Source organism: Neovison vison, chromosome 8, assembly GCF_020171115.1.
Source record: "Neovison vison isolate M4711 chromosome 8, ASM_NN_V1, whole genome shotgun sequence".
In the NCBI taxonomy this organism is placed as follows: Eukaryota; Metazoa; Chordata; class Mammalia; order Carnivora; family Mustelidae; genus Neogale; species Neogale vison.
Window position 1 is genome coordinate 27,900,636 of NC_058098.1, and position 24,186 is coordinate 27,924,821.

General features: G+C 50.1%; 1 protein-coding gene and 1 non-coding gene across 2 annotated transcripts; one reads left to right on the forward strand and one right to left on the reverse strand.

Moving 5' to 3' along the window:
• On the reverse strand, positions 1-22,445 carry FKBP1A (FKBP prolyl isomerase 1A). The gene is made up of 5 exons (XM_044263323.1): positions 22,339-22,445; positions 22,191-22,238; positions 6,453-6,565; positions 2,921-3,085; positions 1-1,127 (listed from the first exon to the last, which is right to left on the reverse strand). The coding sequence occupies exons 1-4, from the start codon at positions 22,373-22,375 to the stop codon at positions 2,957-2,959; spliced, it is 327 nt and encodes a 108-aa protein (XP_044119258.1). The 5' UTR covers positions 22,376-22,445; the 3' UTR covers positions 1-1,127; positions 2,921-2,956.
• Positions 17,066-17,199, forward strand: LOC122916664. The gene has a single exon (XR_006386284.1). It is a non-coding gene; the product is annotated as a small nucleolar RNA SNORA70 (small nucleolar RNA).
• Positions 22,446-24,186: the final 1,741 nt, after the last annotated feature.

Below are 24,186 nucleotides of genomic sequence, written 5' to 3' on the forward strand. Positions count from 1 at the left end.
TGAGAAAAGCCAGCATAAAGCACTTTTATTGCAATAATAAAACTTGAAACTCATACGTAGTGCGGGGAGGTGGGGGTGGGGGGGTAGGCAGCAATAATTTCTCTCACCAAATCACTACACAGGACAGCAAAGGGGTGAGAGGGGGAGGAGGAGAAGCCAGGAAACTCTGATTATCAGCAGGGGGAGCCGAACATCAAAAACCGGAAGATGCTGAAGCTGTGATGACCAGCATCATTTTCTCAAGACAACACTCAAGGGTTTGTCATGACGGCTGGGCTTTCATCGGGTGTTAAGTGTCTACAAACAGCACCTTCAATTTAAACTTTCGATTAAAGTTCTTAAAATTTGGGAAGTGGAGCTTGGACAGCTATGAGATTACAAAAGTCCTGAATATCCTTTAGAAAAACCACAGGATGGGGAGAGAAAAAAAAAATAAAATAAAAGCCAGGCCACGAAGAAGGCTTCAGAGGTCCCTGCTGGCCTGGGGACAGATACCTGTAGTGTCCAACATCGCAGTGAGAACGATTTGCTTTCAAAAGGCAGAGGGTTTAAGGGGAGGTTGGGGCAGGGCAGTGGAGGCAAAAGCTCTCCCCCGCGGCCACCACTTCAGTTTTAGGTCGGGCTTTTAATACAACCCAAGGACATCTCTCAACTGGGAGAGTAATTCGGCCCTCGACAGCGCCTCAAATCTGCTATGGCTTTGCAGCGCAGCAGCAAGAATGTTTAATATATAATAGATAACAATTTCATCCAAAAAAAAAAATAAAATAAAATAAAGATTCTTGCATTCCCCCCCCACCCCGACACCAATTCCTATTCTAAAGTTAACTCATTACTTGTGCTGTTAATACTTGACTAATACTTAAGTGGAAACCTAGATCCAAAAGATTGAAACTGAACCTTCACCCCAAAACAAAACGAAATAAAATGAGTAACTTGAGGTTTATGGCATATAGTTTAGGTCAACACACATACGAGGAAAAAGGGAAAGAGCAAAGCCGGGTGACAGAACACATTCAGTCGGGGTCGATGTTTAGACAAAGAGTGTAGTGGAACATCAGGAAAAGCTCCGTCCGGGTTCGCGTATGCACGCACGTCTGAGGGCGCCACATCCCTCTGCGGCACATCTGTTGGGAACAGAAAATCGGTCAGTTCCAGCAACACGGTGCTCTGTATGCATGCTGGGGACAGGCATGGGACATCAGCCATTCCAAGTCCGGGGAGCTGCAAGGTCTCACCCGGAACAAGCCACCTCCGCTCCAGCTGGGGAGAGCCTGCTGGGCTTGAACTGGCTTCCCAGAGCAGTCTCCTTTTTTAAGCTAAGGTGCCGTCTACCTTGCTGAGGAGAGCAGTGACTGTCCAGTTCCCCATTACCACTGGGTCTCCCAACGTGGCTGCACATAGGAATCACTTGGGGCTTTAAAGGCATGTCCTGCTGGGCTCCCACTCCCAGTGGTTGTGGTTAACTGGTCCCAGGTGTGGCCCAGCCATCAGCAGTCTTTGAACTGAGTCTTCCTGCGTGACTTCTGTGTGCAGGGCACTAAGTTGGTACATCCCTCAGGTTGAAGAGATTTAGAAAGCGTCTGTGCTCTTTATTCATTTATTCAAACCTACAACTTTCTAGGTCTGGCCTTGGGCTTTCTCTTAAGACCTGTGCAAGACTCTGAGATGTTCTTTGGCGGTGTGGGGGAGGCTCTGGCCAGGGTGACTTGTAGCCCTCTCTCCCTGCCTTCCCCTCCCTTCATCCTGTCAGATTTACAGAATGCCTGTACCTAAATCAGCATAATTCCAAAGCTCCCTTCAAACAGTTTTGTGTCCAGAGGATTCAGCTCTCAAAGAACAGGAAAGTGGGTTTGGACTAGGTGTAGACCTTTGGGCAGACAGAGGCTCTATAAAACGTCAAGCGGTCCCTCTTGGTGAGAATGACAAGCAGAGAAGCCAGGGTCATCAAACCTGACCCAGGTATATACGGTTCAAATCAGAGAGAAAAAACAGCTAAGAATTTAAAAAGCCCTTGTATTTAAAGAAGTCCATGGCAGCACAAGGTTAGACTATAAGAGACAGGCCGGCAGCCACTTGTCCCAGCTTTCAAACAAAAGCATTCTCACCCAGCCCCTGCTTGTGGGCCTCTGGTTCCAGGGCCAGGAGGGGGGCAAACCTAGAAGTCTGGGGCCAAGTGAAAAGAAGATGGCAGCATTCATGTGTTTTATGATTCTGATACCCACACGAAAAGTTATGGGCCATTAAGCCACTGAGTTTGGCTTCCGAGAGAGGAGGGTAAAAGGATGGAAAACAAGTCCAGGAAAGGGAAAGCAGGAGAGGGGCTCTAGTCCTAGTCTGCCACTGCCTGGAAGGCACCTAGAGTGACCTCAGGTCCCTCACCTGTTACACAGGAAGGCTGAGCAACCCCTCAGATCTCTTCTTTAGGACTGAGGGCACCTCTATACTTCACAAGCGCCCCACCCGCCTCACTCTTCCAGCCACAGACAGTAAGTGGGCCTATGTGCTCCAGTGTCCTGGGCGTGGCCCCCCGGCAGCCCGCCAGGTGACAGTGCCTCTCTCACACCCCCTCAGGCAGTGGCCTCACTCTACATGGTGAGGGGCTGCGTGCACTACATCACAGCAGGCAGTCCTCAACAGCCTTCCTTCTAAAGAACTAAAATGCTGCCATTATAAATTCGGCTATGTTTCCAGTTCCCAACTCCGTTTTAGTTTCTAAGTTAAATATAAAACACCCTTCATTTAAATGGCTACCATCAAGGTGTACACTAATAACTCAAACTGAAAGGCTACCCAACTGAGCAAGAATGTAGGGGGGAAAGAAAACCCATGGCATTTTTGGTTCTGCTACCCACCAAGCACGGGGTGTAACATGGGAGGTACAAAGGTAGGAAAAGACCCTTCACATTCACTGCCTTACCCAAGAATGGGGAGCTCATGGAGGAGGCCATTCCTGTCATTCCAGTTTCAGAAGCTCCACGTCAAAGACGAGAGTGGCATTTGGTGGGATGATGCCTGGGTGCCCAGTAGCACCGTAGGCGTAGTCTGGGGAGATGGTCAGTTTGGCTCTCTGACCCACACTCATCTGTAAAAAAAAAAGAGAGAGACTCAAGTGGACACACTCCCCAACTGTCTCTGTAAGAAGCAGGGCTGCTTATTGGGGTGTCCCTTAGCCAGCGTCCCAGGACTCAGACATGCCAGGGACTGTGTGACTGGTCTGGGGGCCGGGCACCTCCCAGTGCAGAACATGGAGGCTGGCCATTAGGCTGCACAATCCCTGCATCTGGCTCTGCAGGGCCCAAGTCCGATGACACACACCTTCCTGCACAGGCCTCCCTGACCTGACCCCAGGCAGCAGGTACTATGTCATTGCCACCACTCAGGCCTTCAGCAGTCTGTCACTCAGAGCACGTGTTAAGTGGCATCCATGCTCTTAAAAAAGGAGCACTGTGACCAAAACTCCACTTTAAAAGAAAACGTATACAAAGAAAGCAGTATTTGGGGTAGTCTACTCTTCTGTACTTTCCATATTTTATACTTCTGCTCATATAGAAAAACTTTAAAAAGACAGATTTTACAATCATGTCTATATGTCTACTATACATATCATGTCTACTATATCATGTATAGTAGACTACCATTTGTATGAAAAAGAGGGAAACATTTATATATAAGCACCTTGCCTATATAAACAGAAAACACCTTTGGAAGGACAGAATTCCAGCATTTTTCCATGGGGAGAACAGAGTACAGTGGCCAGGATGGAGGGAAATTTTTGACTTTTAAAAACACATTTGGGGAGGGGGGTTGGGAGAAGGGGGGTAGGGTTATGGACATTGGGGAGGGTATGTGCTTTTGGGTAAATTGGAAGGGGAGATGAACCATGAGAGACTATGGACTCTGAAAAACAATCTGAGGGGTTTGAAGTGGCGGGGGGGTGGGAGGTTGGGGTACCAGGTGGTGGGTATTATAGAGGGCACAGCTTGCATGGAGCACTGGGTGTGGTGAAAAAATAATGAATACTGTTTTTCTGAAAATAAATAAATTGGGAAAAAAAAAAAAAAACACATTTGTACTGGGGCTCCTGGGTGGCTCCGTCAGTTGGGCATCAGCTTCAGCTCAGGTCATGATCTCAGGGTCCTGGGATCAAGCCCCATATGGGGCTCCCTGCTCAGCAGGGAGTCTGCTTCTCCCTCTCTTCCCCACTAATGCTCTCAAATAAATAAAACCTTAAAAAAAATACATTTGTGCTTTTTCATTTCCTAATCGAATATATAAATAAGTTCCCATATATTTTCTGAATGGTGAGCAGGCACTCTGCTGCATGCCTGTCTTTCCAGCACTCTCTGCTCAGCCTCCTGGTGTGCTCCTGGCTCTCTGACCTGGTCCCAGAGACAGAGGCTAAGACGGAGCCACGGGCTGTGCTCAGAACATGATGTGACTTAGAACCTGTGCTCCCCAAATCTCCTTTCAGAAACCAGGAGACATTGGACCAGGGTGGTAGGCAGTTAAAAGCATATGGCTTAATCTAATGAAATTAAAAACAGTCGTGTCCTTTTACCCAGCAATTCCACTTCCAGAATCTTCCACTAACCACCCAAATGCCCATTTCAAGGGGAGCGGTTTCACAGACCCATCTGCACCATGGGTCAGCCACTAGAAAGAACACAGCAGCCTGGAGTGCACTAACACGGAAAGATGGCAAAGACACAGACGCGAAACAAGCAAGCTGCCCAAACAGCACCTATGGCAGGACTGCGCACCTGTAAACACGTAAGAGCAAAACAACAATATCAAAAGAAAGGGAAAAGGGGCACAAGACAAACCCTCTTCTTCCTGTGCTTTTAACTCAAAGAAATAGCCTGTGGAGTTTCAAAGGTGCTCTGTGCAGGTCTCAGACCACCCAGACTTCTCCCAAGTGACAGGCCTGGGACTGACCCCCAAGCACACTGGGTCCAGGGGTAGACTGGGCATCTCCCCAACACCCGGTCAGGCTTCGCCAAGCCTGGGATGTAAAATAGGCTGATAACACTATCTCGCTGGCCGCCAGATCTCTTGGAACACAACACAGTTATTGTTCCAGTGTCGGAAGTGCCACAGAAGATGGCTGTGGTGTGGACAATGGTTGGCACGGTCGTGGGGGATGGGCTACAGACCCAGAGCCTGCCAGACGCAGGCGGCGGGGACAGAGGTTTCCAAAGGGAAGCGAACCACAAAGATCCTCTCGTTCTTGTACTGCCAACCCTCTACCGTGCAGAACAGAAATCCAGACACTTGGGAGTGGGATGGCCTAAAAGTTTCTGCAAGTTGAGCAGGTCACTGGGAGATAAATCAGTGGTGGTTTCTAGAGGAAGCAGAGCAATGTGTATTCTGGAAATGAGAAAGACAGACCTCTTTCCCTCTACTTCGGTTACCCCTCAGTTCTCTTTGGTGGGAGGGAAACAGACTGATGGCCCCTCACACAGGGCTGATTCTAAAGCCCCATGTCTCAGGACGCCGGAACCTGGTCAGTGCCGGGAGAAAGCCTCCTGGGCTTGACAGAAGGCTGGAACCCAGCTGGAATTTGGCACCTCTGGGTCCCCTGTTCACTGGGAATTCTGCTGTGTTGGCAGAACAAAACCTGGTTACACACATGGGGAGAGAAGGCTGAGGAAACAGACACAAGACAAACAAAATGCCTCTCTCCATGAGCATGAGCTCTCAGAAGGGGTGTGACACAGCATGGCCAGCAATTAGACAAACGTAAATTAAGACCACATCAAGATAACAGTTTCCCCTCACTGTACTGTCCTGAATCCAAAAGTTGAACAAGACGCTGCTGGCGGGGCTGGGAGGAGACAAACACCCTCACTGCCCACCCACTGGTGGCAGCTCGGGGTCATCCCGAGGGACAGCGACTGGACAGTATGCCAAAACACAGTGCACATAGCCAGTGACCCGCTCACCCCTCCTTCTGAGAACCCGCCTATGGCAACACGGACACAAATGTAAAATTCAGTCCACATGAGACTCATCACTGCAGCACTGTTTATGATAGCAAAATACTGGAACTGACCATCAACAGGGTACTGCACCGATGAAACAAATAAAACACGCCCGCCTAAGGGCGTGTGGGAGGAGAGCGTCCTCCTCTTATGTCCGGATATATAAAGTGTGAAAGATTAAATGGAAAAGCAAAGTGTCGAACACTGTGTGAGACTACAGCAAAAAAGGGGGAGAGTATGCTTTCGTAGAATGCTTAAGGAAACTCTACCAAAAAACAAAACAAAACAAACAAAAAACCCATGAGTTGCTGGGGGTGAGGGGACTGGCAAGACGGGGTGAGATGGAAGTGAAATTTTCCACTCACACCTTTTATTTTTGTTTGTTTCTGAACTGAATGAACGTCCTACCCACAAGCATCATTTAAAAGGCAGACACCAGGAAAGAAAACAAAACAAACGAGAGCATACCTGGGCAACCCCTTCTTCCCAGCCTCGGATCACCTCCTGCTTGCCTAGCATAAACTTAAAGGGCTTGTTTCTGTCCCGGGAGGAATCAAATTTCTTTCCATCTTCAAGCATCCCTGTGAAAAAGGGCAGTTGTAACATGAGCAACAAGGAGTGATCACGTGAGGCGAGTCAGAAGCCGGCAGCGGAGCGCCCATCCCGGATGCTGGCGCTGAAGGGCCTAGCGGGGCTGCCGGAGGCCTGAGGAGGAAGTGCGGCATCCAGGGAGGATTTCCTGTGTCCTCAGTGGCCCTCCACAGAGCTGGGATAGTCCCTCTACCCCGGGGCTGTGAATGTTCTGCCCGACTCCAGGCAGTAGGCTGACCACCAGAGGCGGGCAGCCATCGGCCCTGGTGTGAGAATGGGCAAGCGCGCACGCTCCCGACGTCGATTTCCAGCACGCTCCCAGGCTAAGAACAACTGTGGGCCCTTTAGGCACACGCAGCGGCTGGCAGTCACACGCGGCCCAGAAGCAACAGGCCTTCCTCAGTTCACCCATCCCCTTTTACAGAAACGTGGGTAGTGTCAGAACTGAACTGAACGGTTTGGACGTCCGGACACCAGCTGGTGTCAGAATCAGGGAAGGGACAACAGAAAAGACACTGAAAGCCTCTCCATGGGGAACTCCCAACAACTCCAGCAGAACTGTGGGCCGGGCTGCCGCTCAGAGTCAGGGACTTTCCATACATGAACCTACTCAGTCCTCCCCCAGCACCGTCCCCATTTCACAGAAGGAAGTGAGGCAGAGGGAAGTGATGCAACCTGCCGAGTAGTGAAGCCAGACTATAAATCCAAAAGCCATGTTCGTCCAACTTCTCCAGTACCCCAGGAGCCAGACAAAGCACAGGGGTAGCCTCTACCGAAAGGGGGACTTCCAGAGATGGAGATGCCGGACGGTGAGTGCCACGAGAGGAACAGATTCCTGCCACTCCTCGCTGAAAAAGGACAGTCGTGGTGGCTTCTCTGGAAGCCAGACTCAACCAGTCACAGCCGTCACTGAGGTCCTGAACTGTCAAACCACTGTCCCACACTGGAAGGGGTAAGCCAGGTGTCTACATACAACTAACACAAAGCAGATTTTCCTGGAGGCAGAGGGTGGAAGCCCACAATGGTTCTAAGTATCACTTGGAAGACCCAGCAAAACACAGAATTCTGTTGTGTTCGGATGTTTTTAGACGAGGAGGGAAATCCTAACATAAACCCTGGCGTGAAAAACAACGTCAAACTTGCAAGTGGGATGGGGAAGCATAGATCAACTGAGAGCTTTATCAGAGCCGCCAGAAGAGCTGAACTTTGACAAAATAGGAAATGGGCAGTGGCGGGGACGGGAACTGCTGTCCTAACACAGCAGGAAGGCAGGCAGATGTCCTGAGCAGAGTGGGTGCTGACGCCGCCTGAAGTCTGGAGCTGGGGGCCGAGGCCTGAGAGGTAGACAGGAGGGCGGAGATCCACCCCTGCCAAGTCAGTGCGAAGCCAGGAACTGGTGCCCCACAACTAGCAAGCTGGCGTGTATATGGAGCTCATCTCTTTACCAGCATACAATCATGGCCTGATGAAAGAAATGACAAACGGCAGCACTTGAGTAGTCTTCTATAAATGAGCAGCTGGGAGAAAAACAGGTATCCGCCCTCCACAACTCTCACAGTAGTCCGTCCCCTACGAGCTCTACTGCATACACTGAACCTAACCTTCTCGAACCCTGCATTAAGGATAAGAGTAAGCCATGAGCAGTTTGGAGTCTGAGAATCCTTTCTCTGACCAGGCAGAAAGCCTTTCCAGCCACGCACCCAAGCCTGCTTTAAAACAAAAATAAGGAAACCAACTCCAAGGCTTAGTTAACCTGCCCAAGGTCAGAGTCAGTGCATAGTGGGGCCTGCTGGCAAAACATAAAAACATAAAAGCAAAAAAGCACCAAATAAAACACAAAACAAAAACCGTTCCATAAAAAGAGAGCGAAGAGACAGAGAAGCAACACCCACCACAGCTAAAACATGGTTTCTGAGACATTGGGCACAGCAGTAAAGGAGAGCGATCCCCGAGGGGAAACTAACAAGGCCAGCCTGAGGACCGCCCAGCGTACACCCTTGAGCGTTTCCAGGGAGAGGGACCTGGACGGAGCTCAAGGCATCTGGAGTCCAAAGGACACAAACCAGGAAGGACAGAGGTGTAGAGTGAAATCCCTGGAGATGTGCAGAAGGTCCCTCTTGAGTATTTAACAGAATACTAATCAGCACATGTGTCTGAGGAAACTACTTAAGGCCAGGAAAAGAACTATCCAAAATTAGAACAGTACCCAGCACTTACACAGAGCTGGGATCAGTGACTGTTCCAATGAAGCAGACTGAAGAAAATCCTGGTTTAAGAGGCACTGGGTAGGACACCCAGAAGATCTCATCTGAGCAGTGGGGAATAATCAGCCCCAAACTGAACACTGCCCCAGACCCACCTAACAAATCATAAAAGACCCAAAAGGATCAAACTGTTTCCAAATAACTTCTGTGCTTCCAATTACAAAGCTCAAGAAGATTTATAGGAATAAAAATATCCAGCACCCCCAAAAGGTAAAATTTGCAATGTCAAGCACCCAAAATTACCAAGCATGCGAACAGGAGGGAAAACACGACCCAAAATGAGGAGACTAATCAATCAACTGAAACCACCCTGAAACTGACAGAGAGGGAAGGACAGAAAGAGTCAGACCAAACTTGCAGACATGACAACTACATTAGGCTACAACAACTGGATACCCACAGGCCAAAAGTAAAACCTTGGACCTGCACTTCACATCATAATCAAATACCAATCCAAAACAGGTAATAGACCTAAACATAAACATAAACCTATAAAAATTCTAGAAGAAAACACAGGGAAATAATGTCTGTGACTGTGGGTCAGGCGAAGATTTCTCCGATATGAGGCCAGAAAGCACAATCCATTAAAGGATCAACTGAACTTCATCAAAGCTAACAACTTCAGCACTTTGAAAGATACTTTTAAGAGAAGGAAAACTCAGGCCATAGACTGGGAGAAAATCTTTGCAAAAGCACCTATCTGATAAAGAATTTGTGTCCAGAATATAGGGAGAGCTCGCAAAACTCAACAACAAGGAAACAAATAGCTCAATTTAAAAGGGGCAAGAGATGTGAACAGATACTTCACTGAAAAAAACAGCCAAGTGGCAAGTAAGCACATGATGAGAAGATGCTCGACACGACTAGTCATGACAAAAACGTGTATGAAACCACCAGGCGATACGACCACTACTTACTAGAATGAGTACAACTGAAAAGACCGAGTACATGACGCTCTGTGAGGATGTGGAGGAACTGGAGTTCCGACGCGCTGCCGATGGGACTATAAAATGGAACGGCCGCTCTGGGAAACAGGTTGGCGACCTAAGTTAAACAAATACCTTCCATATGACCTGACCGGTCCATTTATCCTGGATAAAGACCCAGGAGAAATGACAGCCATGCGAAGACTTACATAGAGACGTTCACAGCAAACTCACTTGGAATAGCAAAACGGGACCAACCCAAACAAGTGCCAACTGGTGAACGTATAAACAAGTACATCCATACAACAGGAAACTATTCAGCAGTGAGAAAGAACGAACTACTGCTAACACGGAATGACCTAAGAATCTCAAAATAATTATGCTGAGCAGAAGCAGCCAGACACAGGTCTATACACTGTACAATTCCACGTATACAAGCTTTTAGAAAACACAAACTATGCTGAGAGAAAAGCCGGCCAGGGGTGGCGGAGGATGGAAAGAGGAAGTTTCAAAGAATGGCAAAGACACATATCAAAACTTAGGAAATTGTACCATTTAATATAAGCAGGCTACTGGATGTCAATTATACCTCTACAAAGCTGGGTTTTTGGTTTTTTTTTTTTGAAGAGAAAAAAGTAAAAAAAGTGAGATTCACTAAAATCCTACACTTGTTTACCTCCTGCAGCCAACCCGGCAGTGGGCGGTGAGGTGCTTCCTCTGTAAAGCGAGGGAGAAAGCGAAGCAGGTGGCCTGTCAAGTCTCAGCCGCGGCTCCCACTTCAACTCCAGACATCTGTGTGCCAAGACCTGGAGCCCTTGAACAGCAAAACCACCTGCCAAGCTAGTGCCATCATTTCCTCGAGAAAGTACGCTCTGATGAGAGAAGGCAACTGAGGTTACAGTTCAGACACGACAGCTGCCACTCCGAGCTCCGGGGGCCGCTCTTAGCAAAACCCACCACCAGCATGGCCCTCTGTCGGCGGCACTGATGGATTTCATTTCGGACCACACGCAAACCTAGGCCTCGCGACCCACAGACTGCCTGGGACGGCTCTGTATTCTCCATTTTGAAAATGGCTTTTTTGTCTCTCCTGACTGAACACAGCTTGAGGCCAGAGAGCGGGCCTCAGAGTCCTGCGTCCGCGCAGCGTCACCTCAACCCCAGCGCCCACCGTGCTGGCAGCACTCGTGCCCACTGCGAGACAGGCTTTGCCGGCACGGCTTGTGAGAACCAGCAGGACAGCACGAGGTTTCCGTATTTAGACCTCTTCCGTGTGGTAGGAAGAATCGGAGGGGTAATCCCAGGGTGACAGTTTTCACTTTCAGCACCTTTAAATGACTAATCAGTGAGGGAAAAAATGTGAAACCTTGAGGGGCCTCTAGCTAAAAGCACAAGGACCATAAGCTATGGTTGTGTGAGGGACTGTGAAGCAGCCTCTGGTGGCGAGACCATGGATGTCCCCTTCCTATGAGTTGCCTCCCCAATAATTCAGTTGTTCTTCTGGGGAAGAACCAGACTCCAATCCTCGGAGAGGGAGCAAAAAAAAAGATGTAGAGAAGACTCTCAAGTTCAACTCCCCCATAGTAGCCTACTCCTTCCTGCTCGCTCAGAAGGAACCAGCAAAGGCAGACCTGGCCAGGGGCTGCTGAGCAAAGCACCCATGGCCTATGCTCCTGGTACTTGGTCCAAGTCACAGAAGTAGTCGTGAAGACCCAAAGGCAGGTTCTGGAGATTGAAGAGGACCACGGGGTTATGACTTCACTAAGAATGCAACAGTGCATCATGGAAGGCAGAGAGTCCTGTTCCCTCTCCAGGGTAGGGAGGGCGACCGCAGAAGGACCTGTCCTGAGAGCTTCACACTTGGCTTCACACCTGCACCTGTGGCACCTCCAGTTTCTGACTCACGCTGTGGTTTTCAGTTGCTGATGGAATCTCTGCAGGTGGTTTTCGCAAGCAGCATTTTACAGGGTTCAAGCTACTGAGAGTCTTAAAGACAAAAAGCCCAAACCTAAATCCAACAATGACAACAAAACAGAACATCCCACACTCTAAACTTGCCAAAGCTTTTGCTATTTACAGCTGCAAGGCGGACAAAGGACTTCTGCTTTCCACTCAACAGGTATTTTCTTAAGTACAAAAGTACAATGGTTGAATGGAGGAGGGGGAACCAAAGTGAAAGTCCCCGATCTTTCTTAAGATTTACACTTGAAGCCACTTGGAACACTCCCAAATGCATGTGCTGACCCAGGTGCAAATGGACAGTGACCCAGGCCGGGCTGTTTCCCTTCCTCCTTATTATATACAGAAGCTCCCTCAACCTTTCACCCAACTGCCTCGCCAAAGACTCCTACAAACCACAGCATGCACAGCTCCAGCCCAGCAAATGAGCCTTCAGTTCTGTCTCCAGTACCACCTGATTCTTCTTGCCCGTGTGCATTTTATCCTTAGAGCCGGTCAGCTATGTTTACTCTCAGACTCATTTATGTCAGTTATATTTATTGAGTACAGAAACAGAAATAGTATGGAAAGGAATGAAGTAGGAGTGTAAACAGAGAAAAGAGTGGTCCTAGCTGGCCCTTTGGAAAGACTCAACAAAGGCAAGTCACAAAAAATACTGCTAATGAATAAATGTGTGTCAATGAGACTAATGTATGTTTAAAGAAAGAAATCTTTTTTGGGGGCCGGGGGGGCTCAGCTAGTTGAGCGTCTGACTTGATTTCAGCTCAGGTCATGGTCTTAGAGTCCTGGGACTGAGTCCCACGCTGCGCTTCTCGCTCAGCAGGGTATCTACTTGAGGATTTCTCTCACTCTCTCCCCCCCTCTGCCCCACCCTCCACTGTCTCTATAAATAAATAAATAAATAAATAAATAAATAAATAAATAAATCTTTTTAAAAATAAATAAATAAATAAATCCAGAATGGTTTGGCACTGATATGACCTCATAATAGTCCTTACCGTCTTGACTTTAAAAGAGATTTTTGCAAGAACTGATAGGAAACTCTATGAGAAGAGCCATCCTACAAGAAAGGCATGGCCTTTAGCAGGTGATTCATGTTTGGATTTGAAATAAAATAAAATAAATGTTTAGAGAAGTCATGTCACTTTTATGATCAGCTATCCATGTGTCCCCATCATGATGACCTGAAAAAGAGATTTTCCACCCTGCGGGAGCTAAGACATACATATCCAAAGCTTATGTCTATGCTCCATTTCCAGGCCTCTGTGGTTGCATTCCCTGGGCAACCTTCCTGAATTGGGAGTTCTGAGAACCCCACGCACGGGTACGATCAGAGGTCATATGCCTACCCAAAGAGGGAGCCAGCTTCTTCCTCCCCATCACACAAACCGAGTGCAAGAACATAGCCCACCTCTTATCTGGAAATGCTCCTAACCTTTTGCTAAATCTTTTTCGATTCTGTGCCAAAAGTATATTTTCAAAAGATGTCCCATGAGGGTAAGAACACATGGGATCCCAGAACACAAACCAGAATGTGTGACCTTGTGGGCATACCTTGGCATTTCCCACTTTATCACAACACAAATAAAAGGACAGCCACATTATATGTCATGGAGCTGGAGGGGCAGGGGGGAGACGCACAGAGGAAAACAATACTTAATAGTGGCTATTTGGTAATGGTAGAAATATGCATGATCTTTAGCTTTTCTTTTTTCCTGTTTTCCAGAAAATGCAGAGGCGGGAAGCCATCGGGTATAATGGGTAAAAGCGTGAGTTCTGGGGCTTGGCTCCAGATGATTATAGTAATCCCCTCCCTGGTGGTCCTGCTTCTGCCCTCTTTCTCTTATAGTTTAAACTTGGCACAGCAGCTAGAAGGACATTTTTCTAAAACACAAGTCAGACCCTATTACTCCCCTCTGCTCCAGACCCTCCCATGACTCCCCATCTTACTCAGAATAGAATCCAAAGTCCTAAAAATGGCCTAGAAGCCCTGGAGAGGCTGCCACCCCACACTGGCATGCCGCTGACTTCATCTCTGATTACTCTCACACTTTCCACTCCAAGAACACGGTTTCCTTCTGTTCTCTGTAGACACCGGTAGAGTTACTCCCACCACAGGGCCTTTGTCCCTGTTGGTCCCTCTGCCTAAAATGCTCTTACGGGAGAACCACATGGATTACTCCCTTACCTCCTTCATGTCTTATCTCAAGTAGTTTCTCACTGAGGTCCATCTAAAATCTCGGACTTCTCCTGCCCCCTCCTTTGCACTTACTAGCTAATGTACAATATATTTTTGCTTATTAATATATCTGTTATCTGTTTTTCCAACTACAGTGTAAGATCTGTGAGGACAGGAACTGTGTTAGGTCTTCTTTGTTCCTATACTCTTGGTGCTCAGAACAGTGCCTTGCACAAGATACTCAATATGAACTTGCAGAAAAACCAAAGGTACCCTTCCCCCCTCCAGGCCTTTGCACACACGTAGCCAGCTCTTTTCTCCCCAGCCTGAGGCATACACGTCCAAGACCATGTGGCACTTCTACCCCAGGTGTGGGCTGCTCAAGGCACCTGTCTTGTAAAAGCAGGGGAAGGCACTCCCTTAAGGTAAGCACCTCAAGGGCAAGGCCAAGGCTTTCCCCAGTTCCTAACACATCTGTTGAATGACTGAAGGAAGGGCTTGGTATGCTGGCCTGCGTGTAGTAGGTGTGAGAGGAAGTAGTCATAATTTTATAAATCCACAGTGATGGGGGCAAAGTCCAAAACATAAATATTCTCATTCTTATTCTAACTTAAAACGAAACAGAAATATTATACCAAATATAACATGAATGTGGGCTTTGTTCTGCTAGAGTCCTGAGTGACTCCATGCCAGGCACTGATGCGGGGGGCAGAGGTCCTGGAGGCCACCACCAGTGTAGGTCTGGTCTCCGGAGGCCTGCAGTCTGCTGGGGAAAGAGTGGAGACAACCAGTCATCCACAGCCTGACTGCAAGGAAGGCCACAAAGGAAAGGAACAGGCACTCTACTGGACAATCAGAGGCCTGTGCTGTGTGCATGTCTGAAGAATCACTTTAGTCAAGGGTCAGTCAGGGGACACTCAATGAGGGGCGCCCTGGAGGCTGTGAGAGAGAAGAGCCTGCCCGTGGCAGGGAGTGGGGGCCCTGTGGGAGCTGCTCAGCGCAGGGCTAGAGAGCTCCCTCCTAGGAGGGAAAGAGTAAAGGTCATGAGAGCAGAGCAGAGCTGGCAGCACCCAGGAGTGGATTATCCCCCACCCCTTCCTCTTCCTCCTCCTTGTCAGCTTTGCACTGCTAGAATTTGCCCAAAGTTAAGGGGAGCTGGGGAAGGAATACAAGGACTCAGCTGAGTTCTTCAGTAGGTAAAAGAACAGGAGAGGAAAAAAGAAAGAAAACACAAACATCACCATGAGCACCAAAGGGAGAACTGGATAGTATACGCCTAAGTTATCCAAAATACCCCTGGCCTTTTCCAGGGGAACAGCAGGTGACAATACTATTTTTGGAGAAAATCCCAAGGCAGACAGGCGATCCCTAGTTTACAGCTACAATGAACCCATTAGCACTTCGTGAAATCAGTTTGTTTTTAAGTGGCTCTCCACACCCAACATGGGGCGTAACCACTATACCAGCATGAAGAGTCAGATTCTCTACTGCCAGGCATCCCACAAAATCAGTTTTTAATCACCAAAAACATTCAAGTTAGAAAGCCTCTGGATGAATGGGTAAATTGCATGGTATGTAAATTATATCCGATAAAGCTGTTAATGAAGAAAAAAAAAAAAGTCCGTGAGACCCACTGAAAGGAACCAGAGCTCTCTGGAGAGAAGACTAAGACCAGGACCACAGTAGGGAAACCAAGGAACTGATTAAAGAACAAGGGAGCCTATCAAAAAGGTACTGAAGGCAGTCCAAAGGGGCTCCTAGTGGCCAAATCTGGGACAATGTGATTATCAGAAAGAATAAGGAATATCAGTTATTTTAAGCCCTGAGGGAATTTATGAGTCTCCAACATACTAACAACAAAAAACAAAAAAGTTGATGGGGGTGGGGAGAGCCATTTGTCACCACTGGGGAAGATGACAACAGATTTCTCACTTTAATATTTGATAACTGAAGGAAAAGAATTAAGTTTTTACCCTATTTTACAGAACAGCAGCTGATAAATGTAGAAGGTATAAAGGAATTTTAAAACTGTCGGTCTGTAAATGCTGATGAAACGGTGTCTTCCGGCAAGAATCATCAACGATGTCAATGCCAGAGGTGGGAAGTAGACGAGGACCAGGCACAGGGAGGAGGCCCAAGAACCCCAGAAATGGCCAGCTTCCTGCAAAGGGGAAAAGGCGCCTTTACAGAAAAGATCCAAACAGGGGTGTTCACCACGGTGTGCCGGGCATCGTGTGTGAAGCATGGAAGCCGTCCCCAGGCACGGGAGGGAGTCCCACAACACCGGGCGCACACCAGGAGACAAACCGGGGGCAGATCAGGAAACAGACGGTGGGCATTCAGATGGTAACAAGCCTGCTCTCTTTGAACACCCAGGGTCATTAAGAAAGATAACCAGTGTGAGGACTCTTCTAGGTTGATACCAGACACAATATCCAACTGCAATGAGTAAACCTTGAAAGAATTCTGGCTACAAAAAAATAAAACACTTTAATGACATCTGGGGTGGTTTCAAGATGAATTTGGCTTTAGCTAGTATTAAATCATTTCAAGTTTTCTTAGATGGACCAGTAGGAGAGTAAGGAGGATATTCTCCTTCTCAGAGCACGCTCGAGTGTTGAGAGATACACGTCCGGCCGGCCATCTGCAGCTGGACTGACTTATGAACAACTCAGAGACTGGACGCACACGTGTGTCCCCTCTGTGAGAAGACAGAAACGCCAAGCAGGATGAAACGCCATATATCATAGAATCCGGGCAGTGGGTACAGGGGTATTGATTTTGATTTTTCTCTACGTCTGAAAACTTCACAAGCAAGAGTCACACATACACACAAGCATGATACGGGGCCTTCAGTTCGCTCAAGTGAGCCTTCTGCTCTCACCTGTGCAAGGAGAGAATAGGACACCTGCGTGACTACATATGCTGGTAATCACAATCCCAGAGGAGAGAAAAGAATGCTTCCACAGCAAAGTCTATTTCCAAAATGTCAGAACCCCATTTTATTCAGGAAACTTGAGGAGAAGAGAATGGACACCGTCGGACAGCAGCGATGCCAGCGGGAGACCCAGTGTAAAGCACAGACCTGCTCAATTGCTGTGCTGTACACCTGAAACCAATGAAATGCATGTCAGCGATGCTTCAACTAAAAAAAAAAAGGTTCTGCAGCCAATTAAGCCGACTGTGCTCTTTGTCTGTGGGGGCCCAGTGTGCCATGGCTGCAAACAGTAGCCTCCTCGGTAGTGTATGCAGCCTGTTGATTGTATGGGTTGCCCTAAGGGACCTTGGAGACAGCCCTTTTGGTGGATGCTGGGGTCTGACCTCATGGCTATCTCCAATTTAGGCTGCAGACAGGTATGCCCCAGGGAAAGCCCCAGGGCACAGTAGCCAGGGTCCACATTGGCCAAGTCATCATGTCCATCCGTACCAAGCTGCAGAACAAGGAGCATGTGATTGAGGCCCTACGCAGGGCCAAGTTCAAGTTCCCTGGCCGCCAGAAGATCCACATCTCCAAGAAGTGGGGCTTTACTAAGTTCAATGCGGATGAATTTGAAGACATGGTGGCTGAAAAGCGGCTTATCCCAGATGGCTGTGGGGTCACATACATCCCTAACCGTGGTCCCTTGGACAAATGGAGGGCTCTGCACTCATGAGAACCTTAGCACTACCCCTTCCCGTCATATTCATGCCCACCAATAAATCCAACTTCCTGTAAAAAAAAATAAAATAAAATAATAAAAAAAAAGGACTGGCACCTCGACTTACACAGCCAGGCTCTCTCGTGCCCACCAAGAAACAAGGAAAGGGAAACGAATGCTAACCACCTCCCTCGGTAGGTACAATCGGCTGCAACTTTCTTAGCCAGTATGTTCTATTCTGTAGGTAACATGCAGGCCTGTTTGAACATGAACCTTCACTCAGATGTGTCTCTTATCAGTGCCTATTTCCCTACGTGTGAAGGAATGGAGGCTGGGGCTTGGCCCCAATGCTGTCCTGCATCAGCCTGGGCCACTCCAGGAGTGCTGACGCCTCTCTCCCACTCTAGGCATCCCAGGTGATGCTGGCTGGCCGAAGGACCAGCGGGGGACACATAACCTCATGCCTGAGGCACAAGCAGCCCCGTGAACGTACTCGCCCCCAGAAGGCGAGTTGCGGATGGCACACGGAAGCTGAGAAAAGTGCAATAATTTGCCCAAGCTCTCCTGATCTGTTACATGGCAGAGGCAAGATCTGAAACCCAGCAAAAAACCTCACATCCCCTTTGGGGTTCACTGTCCACCTAATACCACCTTTTCCCTCCTGGCCAGGCTGGCACACAACACACCCAAGATACAACCAGAACCCTGTTTCTCACCCTGCCCTCAAAAGTTCCATGATCACACAGCAGCCAGACGGAAGTGGGCCTGTGAATACCCAAGTCAGCTCATGACCCTCTAACAGCTGCCGCCTCACTCGGAGAGAAAGCCGATGCTCTTCTAGCAACCTGCAAGGCCCCACCATCACCTCCTTCTCCCACCGCTTTCCTCTCCCACCGTCCAGTCCAGCCACCCTGGTCTCCTTGCTGTTCCCCAAGCACAGCAAGCATGCCCCAGCCTCAGGCCCTCCGTCTGGAAGACTCTTCCCCTGGGCAGCACACTGCTAGCGTGTGCCACTTAAAATGCCACCTTGTCAGAGGCCTTTGCCAACCACCCTCACAAAAGCAGCACCCCCTCCGCAGGCCTGCACTCTGCTTTCACCTCTCCCCAGGGCTTCTTGCCACCTGACACACCTGCGAGCCAGCAGCCTCGTCACCCCAGGAAAACCCTGCCAGATCTAGCCTTTGCCTCTGTAGTTTGCTGGCCATGGCCCCCGTGCCTGGCTCGCTGCTGCTGCTCCATAAACACCTGCTGTGGGAAGGAAAAGGAACAGGACAGCCAGTCTGATTGAAGACACCGTGGTGTGGGGGTGGGACCAGACCCTCCTGAGGAGCCTCTGCTGGGCTTCCTCCCAACACGGGATCAGCCAAGAAATGCGCAGCAGCGGGGAGCGTGGAATAAAGAGGGGAGGAGACAGAGAAGTGAAAGAAACGCAAGGGGTTGGAGACGGGCTGCAGAAGAATGGCCCCCTCAGCTGCCCTCCAAGGGGACCCTCTGAGGAGGTGAGGCTGAGGGACGCCTGGTTTTTTTCTCATTTAGAAGCCAGACTACTGACAACTTAAACCCAATCCCAAGGGCGAAATGTCAACTATCTTTTAAGAGGATAAAAAAAGAATTCCTTCAATCCACTTGAGGTTGCTCTGACAATGGCAGGCATGTGGCCTGCTGACAGGAGCAAAAGGGACATAAGCCTAGCTGTGTGTCGGGACAAGCTTGACAAGAACAATGACGGAGCTACCAGAGGCCAGGAAGGAGCTGTGGGAATCCACTTGATCCTCAAGGCACATAGTTGGCAGGCTATCCCTCCACCTCCTTCCTCCCACCTCAGTGCCTGTCATGCTACTAGGAGGTCCTTGGCTGGGGACAGCAAAAGTTTTCGCTTTCCCTTCTGGCACCGCAGAGAGGTGAGGCAGGCCTTTCTCTGAGGCCATGTGCGTGCTGTGCTCTGCTAGAGGCCACAGAAGGCACCAGAGGGAGCCTTGAGAGTGGCCTCAAGGCTATGACCGGCAGCCACCAGCAGCACTTAAAAGGTCCATATGGTGAAAGTCAGCCTGTGCTATGCCCACCTCCAGCGGCTGAGGGGACTTTGGCTACCTTCCTTCCACTGCTGTTGCTTTGGACCTGCCCCAGGAATCAGCAGCAGTGGACAGCAGGCCAGAGCAGGCCGGATCAACAGTGTTTGACCCAAACCTGGGTCAGTCAGATTCTCCCTCCTAGGAATTGTAATCACTGGAGCCACACAGCCAAGCAATGTGAGAAACCGGGCATCGGGGTGGAAGGGCACGCAGGGGACTTCCAACATCCACCACTTGGGAAAAGGCAGAGAGAAAGAAGTCTGACAAGGGAATACTGACGCAGCCAGACAGAGAAAAACAGGGATGAAAACTAGGAGCGTTACGAGAATGTCTTCTTGTTCTTGAGGCCCAGTGGGCTTCCCGCCGTTGAAGACCCTCAAGTCCTTCTGGTGCTCCCCCACCCCCATCATATTGCCTCAAGATGAATTCTGTTCCCACAGGCTTGAAAGCCTTTGCTGCTACAGATGAAATCTCAAAGCGCCTACCCGTTCCTCTCACACCCCCACAGGTCTCAAACAGGTTATTCCTGGGAGGCTGGTGGCAAAGACCCGCAGGAACAAAGCCGCCTGCCCAAGAACAGCCTATTCTGTGAGCAAGAGGCAGAGCTGGCTTCTCACTGAGGCGCCTTTGTAGAGCTTATCAAAAATGAAATGAAAAAGAAAGCTTTTGTCCCAATGCATGCCAGGGTCCTGCTGCTGTTCTGAGAGTGTGTGGGTGGGTGCCACCCTCAAGGAAAACACAGACTTGAAGAGGCACTGGGAGCCCTGATGGTGTTCTGGGTCCCACGACCATCTGTTCTCTTAGGAAAGGCTCCAGACATGCTGTGTGGGGACGTTTCACCAAAAAGCACAGTGAAACATGGTTCAGGCTATGGATCCAATCCTGCCTTCAGCACCAGAAGATGGGCAAGCCAAGGATGAGGGGCACAGACTTGGGAGTGAGAAAGATGTAACCAATTATCCTCATGTGGCTACTTATCAAATGGGTGTGGGAGAAGTCACCTCCTCACCAGTGTCCCAGTGTCTGCCCCAAGTGGCTGTGGGAACTAAAATAACTGCCCACTCACCCCAGCACTGTAAAAGGCAACGCTTACTCTTTTCATCCCACTGATCAAAAGCAACCAAACTGACAAGGTTTCCTCCATTAGAGCTCCTAGGCTCAGGTGCTGACCATGGCCTACAAAGCAAGCCATTTAAAATGTCAAAAGCACCTTCCAGTTTCATCTCATAGGCATGAGAAAGTTCCCTAAGAAGATGGGTTTCAATACTTCCTCCTTGGGTAGCCTTTTAAAAGGTTCTAGTCCTTAACTCCCTCTACCCCCTGCCCCCATTTCTGCCCCTGGAGAAGAGCCAGAGAAATAATACAGCCAAATAAGTAAAAGGGCATGGGAAGGGAGATGTTAGGTGCCATTCCCTTCCTTCCCTACGAAAGTAATTTCCCTTAACAGAGGGCTCACCCATAATCTGGGAGAGAAGGGTAGAAGCTTATCCTTCAGCAGCTTGGTCCTAACTGGTCACAGCCTACTAACCCAGGAGGAGGAGGAGGAGAAAGAGGAAAAGGGAGGGAAGGAGAAGAAACAGAGGAAGGGGGAGGAGGAACAGAGGAAAGGGTGGGAAGGGGGAGAAAGGGGAAGGAGGGGGAGGGAAGGTTATTCATATCAACAACTGTGGCTACACCAATCACCCCCCCACCTCCAGCCCACAGCCACGGAGTCTCCGCCTGCTCAGCCTCCACCCCCCACCCCCAATACAACCCAGGAGGACCTTGTAAGGGCATGGAGTAAAAGATGGGTCTCAAGGCATCCACTCTGAAGTCTGAATTCCAGCAAAGTCTAATTCTGGCTGAAGGTCTACAGGCTCCTTTGGCTTACATTACTGTTTGTTACTCTAACTGAGCCTCAGTTTCTTTGTCTTTAAAATGGGTGGGAGAAAGCCTAGTTGTGGGCAGGGGAGGCTAAATTACATGTTCAGTCAGCCTGGGCCCTCACCGCCACTGAGGCTTGGATTTCTAAGTGGCTCAAAAGTCAGAAGAGGAAGGAGACCGTGCGGATCTAGCTCCTCCAAGGCCAGGTTGAGCCAAAGCAGTTGAGCCTTAGGAACCCGGGCGTTTCTCCAGCCGCGGCGGAGATACGAATCTCGACTTCGAAAGAAGCAGCTCCAAAGAGTGGAAATTACTTCGCCCTTCTTATCTCCATCCAAGGGAGAGCCGGAAGGGGAGGCAGGGTGTCACCCGGGACACAGAAATGGTACAAATCCTTTCTCATGGTCCCTTGCCAGGGCGCTGCCCGTTCTGGAGCATGTGACCTTGCACCAGCAACTTCACCTCCCCAAAACCTCAGTTTCCCCGTCTGTGCAGTGGGCACAGGACTGCTCCGGAAGCGCGAAAGCGCCGGCTCAGGCCGTCCCGGGTTCGGCTGGCCAGAGGTCGCCCCCTCCGGGGCGCTGCCACCGCCCAGGCCTCCGCCTTGGGCCACGCGGGCCCCGCCGCCGCCACCACGCCCCGGGCCTTTGCCCCCAAGGCCGCCGTGGCCAGCTGCCCCGAGCCGAGACCTCCCACCCCGCGAGCCCGCCGACTCACCCGTGTAGTGCACCACGCAGGTCTGGCCGCGCTTCGGGAAGGTGCGCCCTGAGGAGACAGACAGGACAGACAGACAGACAGACGGGAGCGGTGAGCGGATGCGCGCGGCGGCAGGGGCACTCCGGGCCCGCCGAGCGCGCCTACTCACCGTCTCCGGGTGAGATGGTCTCCACCTGCACTCCCATGGCTGCGGCGGCGGAGACGGAGGCGGCGGCGGCGGCGGCGGCGGCGGCAGGGGACGCTGGGCGCGCGGGCGGGCGGGCTGCACGGCGGGCGGCGTGGACCCACAGCGGACCTGGCGGCGCTTCCCCGACTCTGCCTCGGCCCTCGGCGCCTCGCCTGCGCACGCGCGCGCCCCCGCACGCCCCGCCCTGCGTGCGCGCCCCACACGGCGCGCACGTCCCCGCAGCCCGGTCGGCGGGCTGGGGGACCGGAAGCCCGGCGGACCCGAGGCCTCCGGATGCAGCCGTCTGGAGGACGGTCCTGGCTCCCCCACCCTTCCCTTCCCATGCTCCCGGCCTGCCGGGCCTCTCTCTGCCCAGGTTTCCGCATCTGGGAAATGGGATTAATGAGTGGGGGGCCGTCCGCTTACCGGCTAGGTGACTTTGAGCAGGTTCCCACTCTCGCTTGCATAAACAGCAGGGTTGTGGGAGGTCGGCGCCTCTGTGCGCTCATGTTAGCGTTCACCGAATGGCTCACGATTCTGAGCTTTGCTTTTCTTCGTGGGAAGAGGAGTCGGTATTTACACTCATGTGTGTCGGAATTTCACTCATTCATTCATTCGTTGCTTATATCCTTAGGTTCTTACCAAACGCCTACCGTACGCGGTGCACTAGGCTCTGGGGAAGCAACAGTTGAAGGAGACAGATTCGGTCCCTGACCTCGCAGAACTTAAGAGTCTGGTGAGGGAGAGACCATCAAACTGTCAGAGATCAATGTAAAGTTTCAAATTTATTCGTGCTGTCGTTGATCCGTGGCGTTATGCTCGGAAGCACGAATAACAGAGATGCCTCACTTAGTCTGGGGTCTGTGTGTGTGTCTGTGTACCTTCCGTGAGGTAGCCAGGTTTAGCCAAGGTCTGAAGGAATTGACCCACTGTGTGTTTGCTGGGAAAGAAGGAACATGCAAAGGCACTGTGGCCCCAGGGAGCATCGTGACACCACACAGGATGGGAAAACGGCAGATCTGTATCATCCATCTCTGGGTCTTCCTGTATGTGCTCCTGAGATATTTTAAACATGACCTCAATGTTCTTGGACACTTCCCATCATCTAGGTTCCCTTCCCCAGAATCTCAGGAAGAGGGATGCCTGGGTAGCTCAGTCGGTTAAGCACCTGCCTTTGGCTCTGGCCATGATCCCACTGTTATTGGATCCAGTCCTGCATCAGTTCTCCGCCTGCCACTCCCCCTGCTTATGTGCTCTCTCTCTCTCTCTGACAAATAACTAAAATTTTTTTTTTAGACTTTTTAAAATTTATTTATTAGACAGACAGAGATCACAAGTAGGCAGAGAGGCAGGCAGAGAGAGAGAGAGGAAGGGAGGCAGGCTCCCGGCTGAGCAGAGAGCCCGATATGGGGCTCGATCCCACGACCCTGAGATCATGACCTGAGCCCAGAGGCTCTAACCCACTGAGCCATCCAGGCACCCCCCCACCTTTTTTTTTTTTAAGAAGAATCTCAGGATGCTTGTGACAACTTTGACAATTTTTGTATTATTTTGGATATGGGCTTTAACAGAAACCAAAGTAACAGTGCCTGAAAGAAGACCAAAATTGTTGTCTCTCTTTTCTAACAGTCCAGAGGCAGGCAGTTCAGCTTCACAGGCTGATCCTCCTACTTGAGCCTCTCCATCCCTAGGATCCTACTCCCCGATGCATGACCCAAGTTGACTCTCCAGAATGTTTACGTCCCAACTAGTGGCAAGGGGGAAAGATGGAATGAAGGCAATGTCTCCCTCCTGTAAATACATGATCTAGAAGTTGCATGCATCTGTTCC

Excerpts from the sequence above, each read along its gene's own strand:
- FKBP1A (XM_044263323.1), bottom strand. The coding sequence starts at position 22,375 with ATGGGAGTGCAGGTGGAGACCATCTCACCCGGAGACG. Across the intron at positions 22,239-22,338 it reads GACCATCTCACCCGGAGACG|GGCGCACCTTCCCGAAGCGC; the intron begins GTGAGTAGGCGC and ends CTGTCTCCTCAG. Across the intron at positions 3,086-6,452 it reads GGGAAGAAGGGGTTGCCCAG|ATGAGTGTGGGTCAGAGAGC; the intron begins GTATGCTCTCGT and ends TTTTTTTTACAG.